Source organism: Artemia sp. Qi Xiang Cuo, chromosome 2 (assembly GCF_049724085.1).
Source record: "Artemia sp. Qi Xiang Cuo chromosome 2, ASM4972408v1, whole genome shotgun sequence".
Taxonomy (NCBI): domain Eukaryota; kingdom Metazoa; phylum Arthropoda; class Branchiopoda; order Anostraca; family Artemiidae; genus Artemia; species Artemia sp. Qi Xiang Cuo.
In genome coordinates this window covers 84,198,110-84,225,753 of record NC_142795.1, presented here as the reverse complement: position 1 = coordinate 84,225,753, position 27,644 = coordinate 84,198,110, and the positions used below count along the sequence as shown (strand labels likewise).

General features: G+C 35.7%; 1 protein-coding gene and 1 long non-coding RNA gene across 3 annotated transcripts in view; one reads left to right on the top strand and one right to left on the bottom strand.

Annotated features, from left to right (window-relative positions):
* Positions 1-9,791, bottom strand: part of Grip84 (Gamma-tubulin ring protein 84) — a 94,162-nt gene extending 84,371 nt beyond the window's left edge. For both annotated transcript variants that reach the window (XM_089103626.1, XM_089103631.1), the window contains exon 1: positions 9,690-9,791. In XM_089103626.1, the coding sequence (XP_088959752.1) occupies positions 9,690-9,728 (39 nt within the window). In that variant the 5' untranslated portion in view covers positions 9,729-9,791. The remainder of the gene's footprint in view (positions 1-9,689) is intronic.
* Positions 1-27,644, top strand: part of LOC148955716 (uncharacterized) — a 63,150-nt gene that overhangs the window by 31,184 nt on the left and 4,322 nt on the right. The window contains exon 2 of the long non-coding RNA XR_016143209.1: positions 20,861-20,973. This is a non-coding gene — a long non-coding RNA (uncharacterized LOC148955716). The remainder of the gene's footprint in view (positions 1-20,860; positions 20,974-27,644) is intronic.

Genomic DNA, 27,644 nt, shown 5'->3' with positions numbered 1-27,644 from the left:
CCCTATATCTCTGGGACATGAACCTCCCCCACACAAATCTGAAATATGCTGACAATCTGGTGCTATGGTCATCTGGCAACACCTTTGAGATAGCAAAGTCAAATCTGCAAAAGTCACTTTTCCAATTTAAAAAATTCTCTCAACATTCAGATTTACCCATTGCACCTACCAAGTCAAAAATATTCCAATTACACCAAAAGCAAAACCATGTTAATGCAAAACTAACTCTAAATGGAACAATTATTGCAGAAGATAATCATATTAATTACCTAGGTCTCGTGCTTGACCAAAAACTTAATTTCCACCTCCACATTTCAAACAAATAAAGAATGCTATAGAAAAACAAATATACTAAAAAGACTTCTTTCCACACCCTGGGGCTGTAAGGAGAAAACCTTACTCCAGTTTTATAAATCACATATAAGACCCCTATTGACTATGGCCTCATCGTCTATGGTACATGTGCAAAGACCCAGATGCAAAAAATTGAAAAAACACAAAATGATATAATATGTCTCATATTTGGTCTTAGGAAACCCACAAGCACCAAGTTTCTGCTTATGGAGAGTGGATTAACAACAATAAGGGAAAGACTTTCTCTAGGTTTCTCTTGACAAAACATCTTACAAAAATTGAATCAAATAGCTCACACACACTACATAATTGGTTAAGAAATCCAGCCATGTAAAGAGGCATTGCAGATGAGTATGCCAATATTCAGAAGAAGTTCCCTGTGCCCGCAAAGTCTATTGCACCTACTTTCCCCCAATCCCCTCCATGGAATTGGTCAATTCCCATAATAAATACTGATTTCTCAAAGTGGAATAAAGATTTAACCCCCACTGCCTTTGTCCAGAAAAAATTTGCTGAACTTAATACAATTACCTATAAAAAACACTTCCAAATATTTGTTGATGGGTCAAAAATGAATGAGAAGGTAGGAAGTGGTGCTTTCCTTCCTCACCTGAAAATTGCAATGGATGAGAGATTATATAATAATTTATCTATAATGTCTGCTGAGTTAAATGCCATAATCATGGCATTAGAACACCTTAAGGAAAACCAACCTTTGATTGCAAATTCAAATAATATTATTGTATATTCCGACTCTTTATCAAGCCTTGAGCTGCTGCCCTCAGCTCCTCAGTATAAGTTGGACATTGACACTCATGATTGTATCAGTATTATAGATAATCTTGCTTCGAGTGGCATAAGGACTTATTTTCAGTATATTCCTAGCCACTCTGGTATAAGTGCTGATCATCAAGTTGATGAAATACCAAAATATACTATAAGTTTTGACCAGCCAATTGGGAGACCAATCCCAATTAGAGATATTTATTGATGGAGACTATCAGATATTATGTTTAATAAGAACAATCCTATTCTTTCCCCCTTTCCCAATAGCCTAAGTATTTTTCTAAAATACATCATAGAATTCATTCTGGAACAAATGGACTAAATTTTCTTGCATTCTTGTATCAGTTTCCTAATTCAAGTGGTTCAGTTCCCCTGTCCCCTCTTTGCAGGCATTGTAATATGAATAATGAAACAATTGCCCATTGCCTATTTGAATGTAATATGCTGACATCTGCACAATATACCTTGCTTTGTAAACTGCTAAAATGCTTCAAACACCACAAAATCTCACTATCAGCCAAGAGCCTAGCCAACTATACCTGCACACAGAGCATAGAAATCGACATCTATCATCTTATATTTGAACTCCTAGAGTCGAAAGATCTACTGAAAGATATCTGAAAATATCTAATAAATATGAGGCAATCAAGCCAGTAGCTCTGTAGCCCACAGAGCGAATCAAAAGGAAAAGGGCTAAATAGCATTACTGAAAAGCCCGCCTGCTGTTAAATAGAAGAGAAGAAGAAGAAGAATGAATACCACTTCTGGGAATTGGCTCAAGTCATCCTCAGGGCTATACTGTGGTGTTTATCCTTCCCATAGTATAGTGCAGACGGTTTGATATCATCTATTTTCCCTTCTTATTTTAGTTTTATATTTGTGTTTAAAGCTTTTTCCAATAGGCAATGTTCAGAAGTCCTCCAAAAAAAAACGTCCTCCCAGATCCCAAATCAAATTCCATAGTGAAAGATACCCCTCATGGCTGGTCAAGCACATTATCTGAAAGTTCTAATGATGGCTCCAATTCGGAGAATAGGACAATGATAACTGTAGGTCCTAATGCATCCATAAATGATGATAATGGGTTTCAAGATTTCCTCTCTAGAAGCTCTAAAAAAAGGAAAAAAATCTCCTCAATTAAAAGCATTTCCCCTCTCCCTGCCCAAGATCGTTCCTCCAAAATCTTACGAATTTACCTTAAAATTACACCCACTACCCACTTTGAAATAAAATTGATCACTGCAGTAAGAGTTGCAATTTTTAAATTGCTTAAATCAATGTTCTCTCTTAACATTAACCGTGATGGATCTCTGCTTATAGCTGTAGAAGATCAGAAATCAGCAGGTACGATAATTAACCTTAAATCCCTTCTGAATATCCCAATTATTGCATCTAATTGGAACCCAAAACAATCACCAACAAAAATTGTAGTTTATAATGTTCCCCCAGAGATATCTACTCAGGAGTTAAAAGAAGGCCTCTCAGATAGGGCTGGAAACACAATCCCAGTTGAGGATGTTACCCAACTTGGAAAACCTAACTCTACTGGCCTAAAAACTAGTAGATCCTTCTTATTCACACTAAAGGATAAAATTGATATCCCAGAAAAATTATTCCTATTTGGGCAAATCAAACCACACAAGGAATACAAACCTAAGCCTATTCAGTGTCAGAAGTGTTTCAAACTGGGACACACGACAAACAAATGCAATGAAATTCTCCAAGAGTGTAGTAATTGTAAATCTTTCCATCCTAAAGAGCTGACAACTTGCAAAAACACCCAGCCTACATGCACCAATTGCAAAGGTCAACATGAATCTACAAATAAATCATTATGCCCTGCATACAAGAAAAGAGCTCTAACACTCCAAATATCAACAGAGAAGGCCATCCCATACCCCTTTGCAGCAATGGAAGCAAATGCTGCCCAACAATACCAAATAAAGCCTGTAATGAAACCAACCAAAACCCCCAAGTCAACTGCCCCAAATGCATCAAGCACCCCATATAAAACAACATCTTCTAAGCCCCCTAGCTCAAATCCCTATCAGAAGGAATCACCAAGCCAGCAAGCCTTGTTTTCCGGTGAGATGAGGCCAGCCTGGCCCTCCCTCCCAAGAAGAAACAAACCAGAAACACTACCTGGAATCAATCCCTTAACCAACAAACAGGATGCACTACCAAAAATGCAATCCCCAAATATATGCTTATTCATTCTAAACTGTAATGCAGTTCAGGCCATGAACATACATCAACTACAGAAAACAAAAATTATGGCAGAATTGGCAAAAATCTACATCCCAGATGATATGCTCATTCAAGCAAAAAAAGATCTTGCTTTACTTTTAACAACGCTGAACATTGATACACAGTCATATGAAGAATAAATCAACAACACAGCCTTTATCAATACTCCAATGGAATGTAAGATCACTCACAGAAAATAAGTTAAATGAACTATTATCATTTATGAATAATAATTCCATTAAAATTGCTTGCTTCCAGGAAACTCATTTAACCCAAAATCAACAAATTAAGTCTCTGGGATACACTATCCTGAGAAAGGATAGATCTTCAGAGAGAAAAGGAGGTGGTGTAGCTTTATTAGTTAATAATAATATAAAATTTTGTGGCATCAATTTTCCAGATTTTGAAAATGATGTTGATGTAATTGGTATAAGTGTTTGGCTGAATAATTTAAAAACCTAAATAATAATCTTTTATAACCCTAATTGCCAAACTTCAGATGCCAAGGATTTCTTTAATTATATAAATAATTCTAATATGATAAAAAACATCATTATTTGTGGTGATTTCAATGCCCATAGCCTTTTGTGGGGGAATAAACCAGCAAATAAAGCTGGTAAATTTATTGAGCATATGATTTCAAATAATAATGAATTAGCTGTTGCTACCCCTCCAAACCTAAATACATATTTTAACCCCAAAAGTGCCAAATTCTCCACAATTGACTTACAAATTGTGTCTTTAAATTTTTTGAACAAAATTTACATAAATAAAATTGATAGTCTGTGTACAGACCACTTTGCTATAGTTTGCTCCCTAAATGAACCTGCTGAAACTTCTTCTCATACTTCCCAATATATCAACACTAAAGCAAATTGGTCTATTTTCCAAAATAAGCTAAATGATGAAATTACAAGTTTCACCCAAAGTTCATGCATTTCTAACACAACAGTTGACACACATGCTGAAGCCTTGACATCTTTACTAATAAATACAGCTAATCATACTATCCCCAGGACAACACCTAAGAAAACATTCCCTAAACAAATTCCTAAAGCATGGTGGACAAATGAGTGCCTAAATAAATGGAAGATAAAAAAGGCAGCTAGGACAGAATTCATAAAAAAACCAACACCTACTACATATTTAAAAATATGTCTAATCTAATCTAAAAAGGACTATAATAGATGCTAAATATAAATACTGGAATAATTTTGCAAATAATCTCTCCAGAGAAATGCATGAGCCAATTATACATAAAGTCATAAGCCACATATGTGGGAAAAAGACTTCTCCCAACCCACTCCTGTATGAGCTTATACATAATAATACCCATTATGACAATGATATTGAAAAGGCTAACCTATTTGCAACTCTTTTTGTTAATAAGCTAACATCAAACAATCAAAGCAATCTGTCCACAATTCCTATGAACCCTAGTTACCAACCACGCCCAGGATCCAAGTACATAACTAATCCATTTTCAATCCAGGAATTGAATAATGCAATACATCATATTAGGTCCAAAACTAACAGCAGCTATGACAATATACACCCTACATGGATAAAGAATCTCACACCTTCATACAAACAAGAACTGCTAAATTGTTATAATCATGCTTGGGCATCCTCTAGGTTCCCCAATATATGGAAATGTTCGTCCCTCCTACCAATCCTAAAGAAAAATAAACCAAAAGATAACCCTGAGTCTTATAGGCCCATAATGATTACACCTGTGATGGGGAAAATAATGGAGAAAATGATTTATCACAGACTCCTCTGGTTTGTTGAGAAAAATAACATGATCCCACACACTCAAACTGGATTCAGGAAATACCACTCCTCAACAGATGCTTTCATTTTGCTAACAAATGCAATAAATGAATCTTTCTCAAAAAATAATATCCTAGTGGCAGCTTTCCTTGATTTTGAAGGAGCATATGACAATGTGAACCACCAAATCCTTTTAAATAAACTTGCAAACCTTGGAGTACCTCCCAAGCTAGTATCCTTTATTAAATCCTTCATAGAAGTGCGAAGTTTCATTGTTTGTGTTGGTTCAGCCTCTTCACCCCAAAAGACAATATCCAAAGGCCTACCTCAGGGAGCAGTCCTCAGTTGCCTCCTATTTGCCCTATATCTCTGGGACATGAACCTACCCCATACGAATCTACAATATGCTGATGATCTGGTGCTATGGTCATCTGGCAACACCTTTCAGATAGCACAGTCAAATCTGCAAAAGTCACTTTTCCAGTTTGAAAAATTCTCTCAACATTCAGATTTACCCATTGCACCCACCAAGTCAAAAATAATCCAATTTCACAGGAAGCGAAACCATGTTAATGCAAAACTAACTCTAAATAAAACCACTATTCCAGAAGATAATAATATTAATTACCTAGGTCTCATGCTTGACCAAAAACTTAATTTCCACCTCCACATTTCAAACACAATAAAAAAATGTTATAGAAAAGCAAATATACTAAAAAGACTTCTTTCCACACCCTGGGGCTGTAAGGAGAAAACCTTACTCCAGTTTTATAAATCACATATAAGACCCCATATTGACTATGGGCTCATTGTCTATGGTGAATGTGCAAAGACCCAGATGCAAAAAATTGAAACAACAAAAAATGATATAATACCTCTCATATTTGGTCTTAGGAAACCCACAAGCACCAAGTCTCTGCTTATGGAGAGTGGATTAACAACAATAAGGGAGAGACGTAGCTTTCTCTTGATAAAACATCTTACAAAAATTGAATCAAATAGCTCACACACATTACATAATTGGTTAAGAAATCCAGCCATGTATAGAGGTATTGCAGATGAGTATGCCAATATTCAAAAGAAGTTCCCTGTACCAGCAAAGTCTATTGCACCTACTTTCCCCCAATCCCCTCCATGGAATTGGTCATTTCCCATAATAAATACTGAATTTTCAAAATGGAATTAAGATTTAACCCCCATTGCTTTTGTTCAGAAAAAATTTGCAGAACTTAATACAATTACCTATAAAAATCACTTCCAAATATTTGTTGATGGGTCAAAAATGAATGAGAAGGTTGCAAGTGGTGTTTTCCTTCCTCACCTGAAAATTGCAATGGGCGAGAGATTATTTAATAATTTATCTATAATGTCTGCTGAGTTAAATGCCATAATCATGGCATTAGAACACCTTAAGCAAAACCAATCTTTGATTGAAAATTCGAATAATATTATCATATATTCCGACTCTTTATCAAGCCTTGAGTTGCTGGCCTCAGCTCCTCAATATAAGTTGGACATTGACACTTATCATTGTCTCAGTATTATTGATAATCTTGCTTCAAGTGGCATAAAAACTTACTTTCAGTACATTCCTAGCCACTCTGGCATAAGTGGTAATCATCAGGTTGATGAAATAGCAAAAAATGCTATAAATATTGACCAGCCAAGTGGGAGACCAATCCCAATTAGAGATATTTACCGATGGAGGCTATCAGATATTAATTTTAATAAGATTAATCCTATCCTTTCCCCCTTTCCCAATAAGTATCTTTCTAAAATTTATCATAGAATTCGTTCTGGAACAAATGGACTAAATTTCCTTGCATTCTCATATAAGCTTTCTAATTCAAGTGGTTCAATTCCCCTGTCCCCTCTTTGCAGGCATTGTAATATGAATAATGAAACAATTGACCATTGCCTATTTGAATGTAATATGCTGACGTCTGCACAACATACCTTGCTTTCTAAACTGTTAAAATACTTCAAACACCACAAAATCCCACTATCAGCCAAGAGCCTAGCCAACTATACCTGCACACAGAGTATAGAAATCGACATCTATCATCTTATATTTGAACTCCTAGAGTCGAAAGATCTGCTGAAAGATATCTGAATATATCTAATAAATATGAGGCAATCAAGCCATTAGCTCTGTAGCCCACAGAGTGAAGCAAAAGGAAAAGGGCTAAATAGTGTTACTGAAAAGCCCGCCTGCTGTTAAATAGAAGAAGAAGAGAGGGACAGTGGGATATGATCACTGTATTCACCTTCCAGACTGACTTCAACCATTAGGTCTGAATTGGGAGGATAGAGAAATACTGCATGGTCAAGGTTAGATGTACTTCCAGAAAAGGAAATAAACATAAATTTTTTGTTTTTTGGAATGACTGTGTAGCCAGTTGGCAAAATAGAAAGAAAAGTTTCAGTTTTTACACTTGAATTATGGAGTAAGTCACAATTAAAGTCTCTAATAAGCATACACTTTCCATTAATCTTTTTGATCTTTTTTAACAATTTGGTTACTTTTCTGCAAGCAATAGCAAACTTTCTTTCAGAAGCTTCATCTCTGTAATTTGATGGAAGATAGAGATTAACTATAATAAGGTCATCAACTGTTATGGCAAGATAGCAATCAGACATTTCAAGCAGTCCTGATTGACAAGTTGTCAAGATGGCTAGACCACTGTTTGGCCGTCCTTTTGCTTCAAGTCTTTTATCCTGGGATAAATGTACTGTTACACTAGAAGAAAGGCACAAAAGCTGAGAGTTCATATCTGTCAAAAAGTGCATTTGTAAACAAATCACAGTGTAAGATTTACATAGTTTCTCCAAAGCTGGTAGTTTATCAAGAACCTCACCATTAATATTCCATGACATAATGGAGAGAAGTCTTTCAGTGGTCATTCCAAGGAGTGGGATCTGTTCTGCTCTGAAATTGATTTCCAATTTTCTGGGCATGATACTGAATAGCATGAGTGAGCTGAAACTTTGCATACAACACATCCTTTTTTTCTGCATGCATGGCTGCTCCTTAGTACTTTTATGGTCATTACTTGTGCACTGAGAACATATCACAGCATTAGGACAATTGGCTGCTATATGGGCTATAAGGTGGCATTTGTAGCAACAGCATTGTAAGAAGGGAAATTCATCAGCATGTAAACATTCAAAACCAATCTTTGGAGGGTCTTTCATGCTTGCTTCAAAAGCCCCTTTTGATGGGAAATAAAGTCTGAATGTCTGGGACTTACCAATCTGTTCAGCTTTTTCACATGTTGGAATCAGATCAGCTACAACTGCTGCCTAAAACTCCTCTTGAACAAAATGCACAATTCCAGATAAACCTCTTTGATTTTATGCTGGTTTCTAGTGAACTATTTCCTATTTTCATGGTATTTGCAATCTTTTCAGCCAGTCCTTTGACTTGACCATTACTTTCCATTTGTCTTTATTTCTCTTCAACTCAACTATATCATCACTTAGCTTTCCACATATTGACAGAATAATGTCCTTACAGGCATCTGGCATTTCAAGGGACTTGGGAGGGTTTTTCACTACAACTGAGTAGGGCAAAGGAGTAGAAGGCTGCTTCAAAGTAACATTAGTTGGCCATGCTATTGACACCTGTTTTATCTGTTCCATGATGCTATCTAGCTTTCTACATATCTGGTTTACTTTAGTTGTGATACATGCACCAACTGCATCAGCACACTGGGGTACTTCCTCAGGCTCATAAATGTGAATTTTTAGTGATTTCTATTCAATAATCTAGTGATTTGTGTGCTAATTTAGTGTTTTTTTCAAGAATTTATTGATTTATTTTTCACCAGGTGGCAACCCTGGTCAGGAGCCTCTAGAGGGAGAAGGAATGGAGGTAGGTACTCAAAATACTCTCCAAGGACATACTTTAGCCTTTAGACCCATCCCTGAAAGTTTCATTTTCCTAACCTAACCCCTTTCCAAGATCACTAAAAGTAGCTAAAGTAGAATTTTACCCAGATAAAAACAATAAGTTGGTAATAGCCTATAGTGGTGTATAGAAAACTATTTTCATGCTTTTTGTTTTTGTTTTTTTAATAGGACAAATGCACTAGCCTAGGCCTAATAGAAATACAGACATGTGATGTAAAATCAATAAAAGTTAATCAGTCTTAGTCTGTAGAGAAGTAAAAATGAAGTAATTTCAACAGAAATATCACTTAAATTGTTTGGTAAATTTAATAAGCTATTTGGTAGCCTAATATAAAAGCAAATAGCCTAGAATACAATAGGCCTATTTTTGATGAGCATAGGCTAAATTAAGAAATATAACAGTAGCCTAACAGTTTTATTTTATTGGCATGTTTCATTCTGTGAGACTAGCCACCTTGATTCTTTGGATCTTGTGATAACAATTTTTGGAAATCAATTTCTTACCTTGGGATGACCAATAGGCCTAAGAAAGGGAGCAAATTAATAAGTCTATAGGCCTAGCTATTTAACACAGGCTAACTGCAAAACTACTAAAACAATTTTTCCAGAAATATTACCTCAGAAAGCTCGTATATACTAGTTGTTTCACTTGACATGAGTAGAGCAAAGATCTTTTAATTCCAGTTCCAGGGTAGGATTGTTCTGCTTGTTTATATTTTATCGCCAATGGATGTTATTTTCGAAATAACTAAAATAAATTATTTATAATAAACTCTTGATCACAGATATTCCCTCTCTTATCATCAGATATTCCCTCAAATTTGTTTCTTGATTATGAAATTATTTTTAAGTTAAACCAGTTTAAGAGTTTTAATGCTAATCATGGGTTCTTTTATTTGTTTATTGATTTCATTTATTTCAACGGAAATTTTTTATTCAAAATAAAATGAGGAGACAGAAATTTTGAAAATATACTTTAATATCCTGTATCCAAGAGAATGAGACCAACGTAAATATTTGTATTTTTTACTTTGTGAATTATGGCCATTACCTCAAATATATTTGTATTAGCTGCCTATTTCAGCCGTGGTGTTGCCTAGGATAGGTTCTATTAGCCTAAAGTTTTAAGTTCAAGGTTTAGGCTAAAAGTTTTAACCCATTTTTGGGCCTTAGGCATGGATCCAGACTGTTTTTTTCTGTGTCTAAATGTTCTGACTAGGCCTATTTTAATTTTTTTTTGGTAAATGCCTAGTTGTCAACATAGGCAAATTTAGCTAGGATGAAATTGAATTCACCACATGATCCCATTTTTAAGCCTCTGCTCTTTCATAACTCAGTAATCAATTTTGGGGACAATTACATTTTGAGCCCTTAAAGGGCTCAAAATTTCTGCAAATTTGTTTTCATGATAGGCCTAGCCTAATGTGTTACTATTTAGACTAGGCCTAGGCCTAATGGAAATAATGATTACACTTCCTGAATCAGCTATAAATGGCAAAATTTTCTAACAAGCCAGTTCTTATAGAAGCATATTTTGGTAAATTTACAGCTTACAACATAATTTGGTAGGCTAAATTTCTAGGTGGCACTTTAGTTTAGCAAAGATGAAAGATGAAACATCATTTGATGCCTGTTTTATGCTCTTTTATAATTCAATAATTGGGTACCAAATCATGTTATTGACTTACAAATAAAGTGAATATACCATTCATTGCCTTTTTTTATGCTGATTATGAATATAATAATCATTTTTATCAGAAATGAATTTTAGCCCCCCCCCTATATATGTCTATTCAGGATACATATTTGCACATTTGTGGGTGGGGTTAGGTTCGGGGGGGGGGCTAAAATTCATTTCCAACAAAAATGATTATTATATTTGTAATCTGCATAAAAAAGGCATTGAATGGTATATTCACTCAAGTTGTTACTCAATAATTTGATTTGGTAAAAAATTACCAATAATTGCTTCTGGGACTAATTGCATCTTGAGCCCTGAAAGGGGCCCAAATTTATTTTATATGAATTATAAAAAATCATCAAATGATGTTTTGATTTTCATCCTAGCTAAATTTTATAGCCCACTGCAAATTTACCATGAACTTTACCCCAACTACCCTCCCCCATATGTACAAATATATACCCTGAACTGTTGACAGCAAAGATTTGAATCACAAAATTCAACACTATTTTTGTTGATGGCATTTGGAAAACTTAAAACAGTAGGAAAATGGTTTATATTTGAGTTGGATAATAAATGAGGTTTGGATTGTTATAAATAAGTATTTTTGGAATATATTACTCTTGAAAAACTTATTTATAAACTAGTGATATGTTTTTATCAACTTTTCAGTAAATTAACTAGTGTTGATAACTTCTCTGTTTGTTTACAAGAATGAAATACCTTTGGGCCTCATTTAATGGCTCAAGATGCAATTAGCACTAGAAGCAATTATTGAATTATGAAAGAGCATAAAAAAGGCATTAAATGATGTTCATCCAAGCTAAATTATAGTGCCATCTACAAATTTTGCTAGGAAGAAAATGAATATATAACTTTGTGCCTTTTCTGTGTTCTTCCATAATTCAATAATTGCTTCTGGGGCAAATTGAATCTTGAGGGAACCCATAAAGGGTTCCCAGACATTTTATATTTGTAACTACACAAAAAAGTTATCCACACAAGGCTTTGAAAAGTGGTTTTGAAGCAAAGGTTTTGAAAGGTTTATAAACAAATTATACTGAAGTAATATACTCTGAAGGCACTTATTTATAATATAAAAATTCGATATTCACTTAGCAATTCTAATGCAAAATGTGTTTGTAGTGCTTATATTTAAGGGTGTAATTTTTACCTTACATCATATGTTCAGCAAGATAAGGTGGTATTGAACCTCCTGTAGAAAATCTTACTGGTGATGTTTCTAGGCTATGATCTGATATGCCAGTTCTGAATTTGAGCTGTAATAGAGTTTACTTTTCAATTTCTAGCAACCAAGGCTGTACCCAGGATTTTTTTTCCAGAGGGGGTTTTACTCAGATTTTGTACAGAGGGGGAGGGGTTTATGCAAAAAAAATGCATACAAAATTTGTTTATATCCATTTTTATTATGTTTTTATGAGTCAAAAACATTTTGGGAGAGGTTCAAACCCCCCTAACCCCACTTCTGGGTACAGCCTTGCTAGCAATAACAAAGACAAAGCTGTTTTTCATTGTAAAAAATGGTTTTACTTCAAAGCAAGGGCTAAAACACTGAGAAAAGTCATTGTCATGATGACAATAGCCCTAAGATTTGGAAGTATTTTCTTCATCTTGACTTTAGTTGTAGGCTAGACTAATCCAAAAGGTTTAATAGACTGTGTGCAGCACAACATAGGTTACTTTGAAGAAGCCAGTATTAAACTGCTGGTTTTCCTGTAGGTTAGGCTAGGTCTCATATTTGCCTTAAAATTTTAGAAGTTTAGGTTGAAAAGATCATAAGAAATATTTAAAAATTATGCACTAAGATTCCCCACATGATGCAAACACTAATAACAAAACAGTACAGCAACAGATCCTACCCTTAGCAATTGTACAATCCCTAGGCTAATCTCAAGCAAATACTTTGATTAAAATGTATTTGTAATAAACTTGAATAGCAGTTTTTTTAATCTCAGATTAATAAAAAAAACTTTTTCCACAAAATAAGTTTTTCAAAGAAAAGTAAATAACTCCGTTAAACAAAAATGAGCAAAAATTTTGCTCTGGCCTTTGAGTTTGACTTGGTTATTTATTGTAATTTCTGTCTGATTTGTGTTTCATTTATTTATTGATGCTGATTTGTGGTTGTTTCATGCTTGGTAGATTATTTGATTTTATTGTTGCTCATTTTTTGTTTAATGGGTTTCTTTACTTTTCTTTGAAAAACTTATTTTGTGGAAAAAGCTTTTTTTAAATAACTTCTGTTCATTTTATATTAACATAGTCTTTTCAGAGAAAAAGAAAATAATACTTTCAATCTTTTCTTTTTTAAGACTTTGTAGTTTGGCTTGCTATTTGTATGCTGGAGAAAAATTTTCAGCAATTTTTAATGCCATACACCCTTTTAAAATCTGGACACAAATAATAGTGTTTAATTTAGTTTCATACCTCCTCTAGTTGACCTGAAATGGAAAACTTGATACCTTTTACAAAAAAATCTGTTTACTTTCTTTGATAGCTTGGATACACTTATGCTATTTTGATTTGGTTAATTTTAAGAGCAGAAGTAGCCCCAAATATCTGAACATAATACCCTCAGTTGTTCTTGGAATACTGCTGAGATGCCTTATTGGGAATTAGCATTAAAATGGTGCATTTTGATTTAATCTTAAGGCAATATATAGTTTTTAAACATAATGAGAAGTTGGGCATGGGAGGGAGATTAGTTGCCTCCCAATCACTTTTGACTATTAAAAAGGGCATCAGCCCTTTCAATTTTCAATCGAATGAGTCCTTTTCAAAGTTCCCATGACAACTCCCTCAATACAAAGTGCCCTGGTCTAAACAACAACAACAAAAAAAAGTAATACATTATACCCACATCAATCTTTACTATAAAAATGTCTAGCCTTCCAATCTCTTTCAACTATTAAAAAGGGCACTAGGCTTTTTGATTTCTAATTGAAAAAGCGCCCTTTTTGAAATGACAATGCTTTCTATAAACACCTCATATGCCCCAGGGCATAAATTACAACCCTTACCCTAAGGGCTGTTAGGGTGGTTGTCGTCCTCGAAGACCTAATTGCCAGAACTTTCAACTATGTTAAACAAAATGGCTATCTCAAAATTTTGATTGGACGTGTTTGGGGAAAAGGTGGGCATGAGAGGAATGGTAGTTGCTCTGCAATCACTTTCAACTATTAAAAATGGCACTAGCCCTTTCAATTTCCAACCAAATGAGCCCTTTTGAAGTTTTTAGGACAACACTTTCAATAAAAATCTTATATACCCCTAGGCTCATTCCAATTGAATGAGCCCCTTTTGAAGTTTTACAACAACTCTATTTATAAAAACCTTATATGCCCCCAGGGCATAACTTACAACCTTTGCCCTTGGGGCTCTGGGTGGTTTGTCATCCTTAAATAATTTACAGAACTTTCAACTGCATTGAAGAAAATGGCTATCTCTAAACTTTGATTGAATGTGTTTGGGGAAATGGTGGGCGTGAGAGGGGGTTAATTACTCTCCACTCACTTTTGACTATTAAAAAGGTCAATTTCAATTTCTAATCAAATGAGACCTTTTTGAAATTTCTACAACAACTTTCTATATAAACCTTATATGCCCTCAGGGCATAACTTACAACCCTTGCACTGAAGGCTCTGAGGGGGGTTATCATCCTAAAAGACATAATTTCAAGGACTTTCAACTACATTGAACAAAATGGATATCTCAAAATTTTGATTGGATATGTTTGGGAAAATGGTGGGTGTGAGTTGCTCTCCTATCACTTTCAATAATTAAAAAAGGCACTAGCCCTTTCAATTTCCAATCGAATGAACGCTTTTGAAGTTTCTATGACAACGCTTTCAATAAAAACCTTATATGCCCCCAAGACATAACTTACAACCCTTGCCCTGAGGGCTGTGGGGGGGGGGGGAGGGTCTGTCATCCTTAAAGACCTAATTGCCAAAACTTTCAACTATGTTGAACAAAATGGCTATCTAAATATATTGAATGGCTGTGTCTGGGGGACCGGTGGGCATGAGCGGGCGGTAAATGACTCTCCAGTCACTTTTTACTATTAAAAAGGACAATTTCAAGTTCTTACAACCCTTGCCCTGAGGGTTGTGGGGGGGATGGGTTGTCATCCTTAAAGACCTAATGTCCAAAACTTTCAACTACATTGAATAAAATGGCTATCATGGGCGCCCATATGGGGGGGCAGGGGGGGGGGGGCTCCTGCCGCCCCCCCTGGCTGAATGATGTTGCCTTATTTTTATATTTTTGTTCTGAGATTTCTATTATATAGCATTAAAAGTGCCAATTAGACGAGGTTTGCCCCCCCCTGGAATTCAGCGTATGGGCGCCCATGATGGCTATCTAAAAATTTTGATTGGATGTGTTTGGGGAAAAGGTGGGCGTGAGAGGGGGGTTAGTTGCCCTCAAATCACTTTTGACTATTAAAAAGGGCACTAGCCCTTTGCCCCCCAGGGCATAGCTTATGCCCCAAGGGCGTAACTTATAACCTTAGCCCTGAAGACTGTGGATGGAGTGTCCTGCTCAAAGGTAGAATTTCCTGAACTTTGAACTGTGTTGAACAAAATGGCTATCTCAAAATTTTGGTTGGATGTTTTTAGGGAAATGGTGGGCGTGGAAAGGGTGCTAGTTGCCTTCCAATCACTTTTGACTATTAAAAAGGGCACAAGCCACTCCAATTTCCAATCTAATGAGCCCTTTTCGAAGTTTCTATGACAACTTCTTTGATACAAAGTGCCCTGCTGTGAAGGAAAAAAATAATAAATAATACATTGTGCCAACATTGTTCTAATATGCCCTCAGGGCATAACTTAAAACTCTTTCCCTGAGGGTTGTGGGGGAATGTCTTCCTCAAAAACATATTTTCTATCTGAAAATCAACTACGCTGAACAAAATGGCTATCTCAAAGTTTTGATTTGATGTGTTTGGGGGAATGATGGGCGGGGGGGGGGGGGGGCTAGCTGCCCTCCAATCATTTTTGACTATTAAAAAGGGCACTAGCCACTCCAATTTCCAATTGAATGAGCCCTTTTTGAAGTTTCTACAACAACTCCTTTGATACAAAGTGCCCAGTTACAGAAAAATAAATAAATAAATAATGCAGTGCTAACATTGTTCTTTCTTAGTTAGTGCTATTGTGCTGCCTATTATATGATTTACACATTTGGGAATAAACTTAAATGAAAAAGAAACTTACACATACTGACCAGTGGTCTGTGTAGTGCAGGTGAAAATCTTCTGATTTAATGCCTTCAGCCAGGAGTGCAATGTAAAGTTGGGGTTGAATCATCCCAATGCTTTCCATGTTTTTTCTCCAGATTTCTCCAGGTACCCATTTAGGGCTGGGTCAAATTTGGCAGAGCTTACAGAGTCAAACTGTTGGGCTGCATTCCAAACCAAATAGCCAGCAACACTTTGACTTGAACCCTTGTTATAAGGATTTCAAGTACAGTGCACTAACCAACTCAGCTAGGATGGCTCACTTATTTGGAAATAGGCTAGGTAGAACTAGATGAATACAATCAAGGAATTCTTTTCCATTTAAACTTGAAAACAGAGTTTTTCAGACAATCCAGTCCACTTAAATAGAATTATTTTGAATTTTTTTTTGTTAAATAAATATTGAAATACCTAATAAATAGACAATTTTATAGGATCAGAATTTCCTCCTGAACCCAAATATAATATTCATTTGCAATCCACATGAAATTAACCTCCCTTTCTCCATGGTAAATTTCATTTATGATGCATTTGAAGGCTATATTTGGATTCAAGGTGCAATTCTGATTCTAAAGGTTTGTCTATTTCTTAGCTATTTGAACATGCATTTAATACAAAAATTTGCTAACAATTGTACCCCTCCCTAGCTGGCCTGGTGTAGACCTTGGCACAAAGCTGCACTAGATAACACTATAATACTAAAAAAATTTCTTTGTAACTGGCTATAGGCCCATTTACAGAATATTTATATTCACATGATTTTCATAATTGGTTGCACATATTTTAATTCATGTTTTCTATTGTTCTTTTCAACAATAACATGTTTAACTATAATTTTTTATTGTTGCAACAATAATATCATTTAACTAGGAAAAACATTAATCATAGGCAGTGCGCTAGCGCTGCCTAAGTAAAGAATGATGTGGGTACAATGTGTTGTTTTTTTTCTCCATACCTGAGCACTTTGTATTGAAGGAATCGTCATAGAAACTTCGAAAAGGGCTCATTCGATTGGAAATTGGTGTGGCTAGTGCCCTTTTTAATAGTCTAAAGTGATTGGAGGGTAACTAGCCCCCCCCCCGACGCCCATCATTCCCCCAAATACGTCCAATCAAAATTTTGAGATAGCCATTTTGTTCAGCAGAGTTGATTTCCAGATAGAAAATATGTTTTTGAGGAGGACATTCCCCCAAAACCCTCAGGGCAAGGGTTTTAAGTTATGCCTTGAGGGCATATAAGAACAATGTTGGCACAATGTATTATTTATTATTTTTTTCCTTCACAGCAGGGCACTTAGTATTGAAGAAGATGCCATAGAACTTTGAAAAGGGCTCATTCAGGGCCCACTCTTTGAAAGGGTGTATATAAGGTTTTTATAGAAGGCATTGTCATAGAAACTTCAGGAAAGGCTAATTCAATTGAAATTCAAAGGGCTAGTACTGTTTTCTAATAGTCAAAAGTGAAAGGAGGGCAACTAGCCACCCCCCATGCCCATCATTCCCCCAAACACATCCAATCAAAATTTTTAGATGGCCATTTTGTTCAGCGTAGTTGATTTCCAGATAGAAAATATGTTTTTGACGAGGACACACCCCCACAACCCTCAGGGCAAGGGTTTTAAGTTATGCCGTGGGGGCAAATGAGGTTTTTATAGAAGGTATTGTTGTAGAAACTTCAAAACAGGCTCATTTGATTGGAAATTCAAAGCGCTAGTACCCTTTTTAATAGGCAGAAGTGATTGGAGGGCAACTAGCCCCCTCCCCCATGCCCATCATTCCTCAAAACACATCCTATCAAAATTTTTAGATAGCCATTTTAACTCATATTTGCGGTACTGTCGAAAAATAGGTCCTTAAGATGTACACACCTTTAACCCCAAGGCCTCAGGACAAAAGATGTTGTTTTTTCACTGTGGAAATATAAAATGAATACTGAAAGCATTGTCGTAGAAACTTCAAAAGGACTCATTCAATTGGAAATTGAAAGGGCTAGTGCCTATTTTTAATAGTTGAAAATAATTAGATAGCGACTAATGCCCCTCTCACGCCCATCATTTTCCCAAACACATCAAATCAAAATTTTGAGATATCCATTTTCTTCAATTTAGTTGAAAGTTCTGGAAATTAGGTCTTTTAGGATGATAACGTTCGGGGCGACTTCTGCTCTTAAAATTTAACCAAATCCAAATAGCATAAGTGCATCCAAGCTATCCAAGAAAGTAAACAGATTTTTTTGCGAATGGTATCAAGTTTTCCATTACAGGTCCACTAGAGGAGGTATTAAACTAAATTAAACAGTAATATGTGTCTTCAGATTTCTTAAAAGGTGTAGGTTGCTAAAAATTGCTGAAGATTTTTTTCCAGCACACAAATAGCAGGCAAAATTGTAAAGTCTTAGAGAAAAGAAAAGATTTAAAGTAGTACTTTCTTTTTCCCTGAAAAGACTGTGTCAATATAAGATGAACAGAAATTAATTAAAAAAACTTTTTCTGCAAAATAAGTTTTTCAAAGAAAAGTAAAGAACTCCATTAAACAAAAAATGAGCAAAAATAAAATCAAATAATCTACCAAGCATGAAACTACCACAAATCAGCATCGATAAATAAATATAACCCAAAACAAGCAGAAATTACAATAAATAACCAAGTCAAGGTCAAGACGAGCAGAAATTAACATAAGTTGGGCTCAAAACCCCTAGTTAGTGTCAGTTTAATATACATATACTGTTATTTAGTAATCAAAATGCTAATATTATTTGATTTATTAAAGTTATAAAAGTAAAAACATTTATATTTCTTCAGTAAAGTGCAAATTTTGTTCTGGCCTTGGGAAGGCATAGGGGTTTTGCACCCAACTTATGTTAATTTCTGCTTGTTTTGAGTTTGACTTGATTAATTATTGTAATTTCTGTTCGTTTTGGGTTTCATTTATTTATCAATGCTGATTTGTGGTAGTTTCATGCTTGGTAGATTATTTGATTTTAGTTTTGCTCATTTTTGTTTAATGGAGTTCTTTACTTTTCTTTGAAAAACTTATTTTGTGGAAACAGTTTTTTTAATTAATTAGAACACAAAGATCCATGACAATCTGTTTGATAGAAACTTTTTTATATGATAAAGTCAGAATTTTGTGATTATTGTGTGCTCTTATGAAGTTTTGCATATAATTTAGATCTTTTTCTGCCCCCATTTAGGGAAAAGAGATGACAATAGTATCAGCCATTACATTTAGTGTGTTGAATAGAGAATATAATGGTCATCTCCAGGAGGAATCTTTGTACATATTACAGAAGAAAGCTAATCTAGATGTAGACCTGTTTAAAAAAAATTATCTTACAAGTTGAGAAGTAGTAGACATGAGAATTGGAAAAAATTCTAACTTTTGTTTTGGCTATACATTTTTTATGTTATCTAGGCCTCACAAAAGTTCATAAGCTAGTAAAATGGTGTTTCTGCTTAATTAAAAAAATTACCAGATGTATAGAAAAAAGTTCAGTTTGAATCTCCAAAGTATCAGTCAACAATAAGATGGTGGCATCTTAACTTGCAAGCTCATGAAACTGAGTTTGCCTCTTTAAGAGATGCCCTTTTAAACTGATCTACCTGCTAGACTGGTGCTTACTTACTATTGGTACTTATTGCAAAAAAAGTCCCTATTTTTGACTCCTTGAACCTGTTGCAACTCTAATATAATTCCTCCTGTAGAAATATAATGACTACTGCTTCATAAGTGAAACTAGGCTAATTTGAATCAGAGACAAGGAATCTCAAGACCAGATGCCCTAAAAAAAGGGAATTTGGCTCTTGTATGTATATGTTCATTTAATTCATTTACCTATTCAAATTTTAGGTGCCTGTTATACAGTAAGCACTGCACCCATCAAAAAATATTTTTAAGGAATTTGTGATTGTTGGTTAATTAGGTTAGAATGTTGGGTAATTAGGTTAGAATGTTAGCAAAACTTTTTATAAAGTACATCTTTTAGATATTGGTCCAAATTGGTTTAACCTTAGGAGGAGCTATGGAATTTTTCTTTTGCCCTTTTTTTTAAAGGTACCTTTATTAACAGCAGAATAAGTTATTGTTGCATAATCTTTCAAACACTATTATAGTATTTAAACTTGGAATGTAATACCCGTTAAGGGTTCTTTCAAGAGACATTAAAATTTCTTTAAAGGGCTATCAAGAAAGTTATGTTATTATTTTGGGTTTAAAGCTGTTAAAAAAAAAATACAACTCTGGGAGTTGTATTAGGCACATACAGAAAAAAGTTATTTGGGGGGGGGGTGGCAATGATAAAAAATGATGGTCTGAATAAGGAATGCCCAGAAATACCTAAACAACAGTAGGATTAAGCAAACAATATGACAATTAAGCTGATGATAAAAATAAAACAATTATACAGCATTAGAAAAAAAACAGAAACAAGCAAATTAAATGTTTGGAATCTACATTCTAGAATAACGTTACAGTGTGCCCTTCATTCACTTTAGAGCAATTATTATTGCACTGCTCCAGATTATTGTTATAATGTCCAAGAGTGTTACCTTGGACTTGATTGTTGTGTCTAAATTCTATTCAAAATGCTAATTTATGATCCAGTCCTTATGTGCTCTTTTGCTTAATCTCAAGATGTTTTCCATTACCTATAACCAGTTATTAGTGGATTATAATCAAGAAAAAAAAAAAAAAATGCTCACCCTCCCTATCCAAAGCAAAAAACCGTTAATGTACTAAATCCAGCAAGGTGACATAGTTCAGTTTTAAAAAAAAATTGAGTATAACATAACATTTTTGGTTTCTTTGGTAAACCAGGAGAAAATAGCTTTACAATTCTTGTGATTTTAGACATGCGAGAGCAAGGACTCGAGGTAGAACTCCTGGTGCCAGGCTTAATAGTGATGAAGCATTGCTACGCCAGCCAGTTGAAATCTACTGCAGGATAAGGCCCATAGATGAAGGTATGTCAGTAGCATATACTGCAGGGAACATTAGACAAGGAGGAATTCTTTCCCAATTAGTAGTATAGACAACTGTACTGTGACATAAATATAAAAAGTATTAGCCTTGAAATGTACTCACTCATATTTAAGACCTGTGCCACACCACCACATGGAAAAACTCCCCATATACCCCCCCCCCCCCCTAAACTTGCAAATGTATTTGTCTATAGAGGATAAAATGTAGTTGACAGATTTTACAGGTGAATGTATGCACCTCATTTTTTTTTTTTTTTTGCAAATATTATAAGGGGGAGAGGGTTAATTTTTATCCAATCCCAGACAATATAGATGTTATTGTAGATGAAAGTGCAGAGGGAATATTAACTTCCTTAAAAGAAAAAAAGTTTTGTATATGTAGTTCAAATATTCTGAACCAATGTCTCAGTTTTTGAGTCAGGAAAGGATTTGATCCACACAGATTGCTGAAAATGCTTTAAAAACGTTAAATTGTTTTTAGTCTATCTTTGACCCTTATTGCTTAAAAAAGACTTTTAGAACCAAATAAACATGCTAAGAAACCTTTATCTTCTGACTCTACTAAAAAAAAACAAAAAAAAACTGCAAAAGCATTGAATTAGTTACCGTAACAGCAACGTGTATCTCATGTTATGTTCCCAGGCCCTATCATATAGGGTAGATGTCTATAGAAACTTGATAGAAGACTTGTTTGATTCCAAATCCTGAGCTATAGGCCTTTTTAGTGGACCAAGCTTGATTAGAGTGCAACCTGATGCCCTTTCAATGTCCCAGGGATTTTAGGGAATATTATTCAATGTCCCATTTTAGGATTGCCCCTAAAAGGCTAAATATGTATTATTAAAGGTCATGGGATGTCAGTGTGACTTCCCAAGTCATAACAAGATAAGGGCATATTTTAGGGAATTCCACTGAAGTTTATATGTAAACCTACGGTCAGTAATTAATATCCAGTTTTATAACAGTTAATAATATCCTATCTCTGTAATTAATACACAATCTTAATCTCTTAATGACAATTATGTGTTAAGGACCAAACGAAAAGTATTATAAACAATATAGTAGTTAATTCCAGTGAAAAAGACTAGCCTATATATTACAAAACGTGACAAAATATGGATCTTATTATTTAATTTAAGGCCTTTTATCTTCAGTATGAATGCTCAGACCTGTTCCCTTGTCCCTGTTAAAAACTTCAACACCAATTACGATGTGCAGATACCCAAATTGAGATCGACTTGCATAAGTTAAGTGAAAAGCGGAAAACAAATATTGCACTAGTGAAATAAATATTTTTCTATGATTTTATTTTATTTTTCTTTAGTATTATATATTTTTTACAATGTTCATTTAGTGTCATTATTGTTATTATATTATTTGTGTTTATATGTATTAGTTAAAAGAACTTTTTCCACAAAATAAGTTTGAAAAAAAGTAAAGAACTCCATTAAACCAAAAATGAACAAAACTAGAATCAAATAATCTACCAAGCATACAACTACCACAAATCAGTATCAATAAATAAATGAAACCCAAAACAAACAGAACTTAAAATAAGTCAAACTCTAAACTAGCAGAAATTAATCTGAGTAGGGCTCTAAACCCTATGCTTTCTAAAAGCCAGAATGTAATTTATACTTTACTGAACAAATTAGATTGAATTTACTGAAAAAAATGTGCATTGTCAGTTTAATATACATATGCTGATATTTATTCCTTAAAATCTTAATTAATTTTGATTTCTTAAAGTTATAAAAGTGAAAACATTTAAAAGAATTTTTTCAGTAAAGTGCAAATTATATTCTTGCTTTTAGAAAGCATGGGGTTTAAAACCCTACTCATATTAATTTCTGCTCAATTGGAGGGTTTTCACTGTGGGACAACCATACCTTCCACGAAAACCTTAAATACCCCCTGGACATAACTTACAACCCTTTCCCCTAATCTCTGGGGTTTGTTTCAACCCCAAAAGCCTTGTTATATGATATTTAGACTATTTTGAATAGAATGGCTATCTCAAAACTTCTATTAGATGCATTTCGGGACAATACGACGTGTGTGTGTGTGAGGGGGGAGGGGGGGGTGGGGGTTTGTAGCTGCCCTCTGTCACGTTGACTCTTAAAAATAGCACTAGAGCATCTGATTACAAATCCAATAAGCCCCCTCCGGAGTTTATATGACCATACTTTCTATAAAAAAAACCTTAAATATTCCCAGGGCATATATAAAACCCTTGGCCTGAGTGCTGGAGATTTTTATCCTCAAAAACATAATTCACAGACCTTTCTGATATGCTGAAAAAAAGGCTATCTCAAAATTTTGATTGTAAGTGTTTGGGGAAATGATGGGCATGGGGGGTGGCATTTGCCCTCTGGTCACTTTCGACTAATAAAAAAGGCACTAGTCCTCTCAATTTCGAATCGAATGAACCCTTTTTGAAGTTTCTACTACAAAACTGTCTATAAAACCTTATATGCCCCAAGGGCATGACTTAGGACCCTTGTCAGGGGGGCTATGTGGGAAGGTTTGTTATCCTCAAAGACATAATTTCCAGAACTTTCAACTATGTTGAACAAAATGGCCATATCAAAATGTTGATTGGAAATGTTTGGGGTAATGATGGGTTTGGGGCGGGGGTTATTCTCCTTCCGATTATTTTCGACTGTTAAAAAGGACAATAACCCTCTCACTTTCCAATCCAATGACTTTTGGAGTTTTTACGATAACGCTTATAATAAAATACATTATATTCCCCCAGGGCATAACTTACAATCTTAGCCCTGAGGGCTTTTGTTGTCATACTTAAAACATAATTTCCCGACCCTTCAACTACGTTCAACAGAATGGCTATATCAAAACGTTGATCGGAAGTGTTTCGGGAAATGATGGGCGTGGGGGGGGGGGTATTCGTCCTTCCAATCGCTTTTGACTATTAATAAAGGTACTAGCCATCTCAATTCCCAATTGAATGAGCCCTTTTTAAAATTTCTATAACAAATCAGTCTATAAAAACCTTATATGCCCCCAGGGCATAACTTACAACCTTAGTCCTGAGGGCTGTGGGCAGTGATTGTCACACTCAGAAACATAATTTCCAGACCCTTCAACTACGTTCAACAAAATGGCTGTACCAAAATGTTGATCCGAAGTGTTTGGGCAAATGATGGGCGTGGGGGGCATTCGCCATCCGATCTCTTTTGAATATTAATAAGGGCTCTAACCCTCTCAATTTCTAATTGAATGAGGCGTTTTTGAAGTTTCAACGACAACGCTTTCTATAAAAACCTTATATGCCCCCAGGGCATAACTTACAACCTTTGCCCTGGCGGATGTGGGGGTTTGTCACCCTCAGATATGATTTCAGGACCTTTGAACTATGTTGAGCAAAATGGCTATTTCAAAATTTTGATTGAATGTATTTGGGAAAATGGTGGGCGTGAGAGAGGGTTAGTTGCCCTCCAATCACTTTCGACTATTAAAAAGGGCACTATCCCTTCCAATTTCCAATCAAATGAATCCTTTTTGAAGTTTTTACAACAACACTTTCTAACTTATATGCTCACAGGGCATAATTTACAACCCTTACCCTGAGTTCTGTGGGGAGTTGCCATCCTTAAAGACCTAATTTCTTTCACGGTCAACTATGTTGAGAAAAATGGCTATCTCAAAATTTTAATTGGATGTGTTTGGGGAAATGATGGGCGTGCGAGGGGGGTTATTTGCCCTCCAATCACTTTCTGCTACTAAAAAGGGCACTAGCCCTCTCAATTCCCAATTGAATGAGCCCTTTTTTGAAGTTTCTGCGATAACACTTTCTATAAAAAATCTTATATGCCCCAAGGGCATAACTTACAACCCTTGCCCTAAGGGGTGTGTGGGGAGGGTATCATCCACAAAGACCTAATTTCCAAACTTTCAACTGCACTGAACAAAATGGATATCTCAAAATTTTGATTGCATGTGTTTGGGGAAATGGTGAGCGTGAGAGGGGGTTTAGTTGCCCTCCAATTACTTTCGACTATTAAAAAGGGCACTAGCCCTTTTAATTTCCAATTGAATTAGCCGTTTTTGGAGTTTCTACGACAATGGTTTCTATAAAAACCTTATATGCCCCAAGGGCATAACTTACAACCCTTAGGCTGAGGGGTTTGGAGGGTTTGGCATCCTCAAAGACATAATTTCTAGAACTTTCAACTACGTTGAACAAAATGGCAGTCTCAAAATTATGATTAAATGTGTTTGGGAAAATTGTGGGCGTGAGAGGGGGGTTACCTTCCCTTCAATCACTTTCGACTATAAAAAAGGGCACTAGCTCTTTTAATTTCCAATCAAGTGAGCCCTTCTTGAAGTTTCTACAACCGCTTTCTATAAAAATCTTATATACCCCCAGGGCATAACTTACAGCCCTTGCCCTGAGGGCTCTGAGGGGGGGGGGTATCATCCTTAAGGTCCTAATTTCCAAAACTTTCAACTGCGTTGAACAAAAAGAATATCTCAAAATTTTGATTGTATGTGTTTGGGGAAATGGTGGATGTGAGAGGGGTATAGTTGCCCTCCCATCACTTTCAACTATTAACAAGGGCACTAGCCATTTCAATTTCCAATTGAATGAGACCTTTTTGAAGTTTTTACGAAAACGCTTTCTATAAAAACCTCATATGTCCCCAGAGCATAATTTACAACCCTCACCCTGAGGGCTTTGGGGGGTTTTTTCATCCTCAATGACCTAATTTCCAGAACTTTCAACTACGTTGAACAAAATAGATATCTCAAAATTGCATGTGTTTGGGGAAATGGTGTGCGTGACAGGGGGTTATTGCACTCCAATTGCTTTTGACTATTAAAAAGGGTACTAACCCTCTTAATTCCCAATTGAATGAGCCCTTTTTCAAGTTTCTACGACACCGCGTTCTATTAAAAATCTTATATGCCCCAAGGGCATAACTTACAACACTTTCGTTGAGGGGTGTTGGGGGGGGGTATCATCCTCAAGATCAAAACCCATCAACTGCATTAAACCAATTGGATATCTAAAAATTTTGATTGGATGTGTAGGGAAGTGGTAGGCGTGAAAGGGGGTTAGTTGCCCTCAAATCACTTTCAATTATTAAAAAGGGCACTAGCCCTTTGAATATCCAATTGAATGAGCCCCTTTTGAAGTTTCTATGACAATGGTTTCTGTAAAAACCTTATATGCCTCAAGGGCATAACTTACAACCCTTGCCCTGAGGGGTTTGGGGAGTTTTTCATCCTCAATGACATAATTTCCAGAACTTTCAACTACGTTGAACAGAATGGCAGTTTCAAAATTATGATTAAATGTGTCTGGGAAAATTGTGGGCGTGAGAGGGGGGTTACCTTCCCTTCAATCACTTTCGACTATAAAAAAGGGCACTAGCTCTTTTAATTTCCAATCAAGTGAGCCCTTCTTGAAGTTTCTACAACCGCTTTCTATAAAAATCTTATATACCCCCAGGGCATAACTTACAGCCCTTGCCCTGAGGGCTCTGAGGGGGGGTATCATCCTCAAGGTCCTAATTTCCAAAACTTTCAACTGCGTTGAACAAAAAGAATATCTCAAAATTTTGATTGTATGTGTTTGGGGAAATGGTGGATGTGAGAGGGGGATAGTTGCCCTCCAATCACTTTCACCTATTAAAAAGGGTACTAGCCATTTCAATTTCCAATTGAATGAGCCCTTTTTGAAGTTTTTACAACAATGCTTTCTATAAAAACCTTATATGTCCCCAGGACATAACTTACAACCCTCGCCCTGAGGGCTGTGGGTTTTTTTTTCATCCTTAATGACCTAATTTCCAGAACCTTCAACTACGTTGAACAAAATAGATATCTCAAAATTGCATGTGTTTGGGGAAATGGTGTGCGTGACAGGGGGTTATTGCCCTCCAAGTGCTTTTGACTATTAATAAGGGCACTAACCCTCTCAATTACCACTTGACTGAGCCCTTTTTCAAGTTTATATGACAACGCTTACTATGAAAAAACTTATCGGCCCCACAGGCATAACTTACACCACTTTCGTTGAGGGGTGGTGGGGGGGGGGGGTATCATCCACAATGTCAAAACCTTCAACTGCATTACACAAAATGGATATTTAAAAATTTTGATTGAATGTTTGGGGAAATGGTAGGTGTGAAAGGGGGGTAGTTGCCCTCAAATCACTTTCAATCATTAAAAAGGGGAACACTAGCCCTGTTAATATCCAATTGAATGAGCCGCTTTTGAAGTTCCTATGAAACTGGTTTCTATAAAAACCTTATATGCCGCAAGGGCATAACTTACAACCTGGGCCCTGAGGGGTGTATGGAGTTTTTCATCCTCAATGACATTATTTCCAAAACTTTCAACTACGTTGAACAGAATGGTTGTTCCAAAATTATGATTATATGTGTTTGGGATAATCGTGGGCGTGAGAGGGGGGTTACCTTCCCTCCAATCACTTACGACTATAAAAAAGGGCACTAGCTCTTTTAATTTCCAATCAAGTGAGCCCTTCTTGAAGTTTCTACAACCGCTTTCTATCAAAACCTTATATCCCCTCAGGGCACACCTTACAACCCTCGGTCCGGGTGCTATGAAACCTCTGTCATCCATAAAGACCTAATTTCCAAAGTTTTCAACTGCGTTGAACA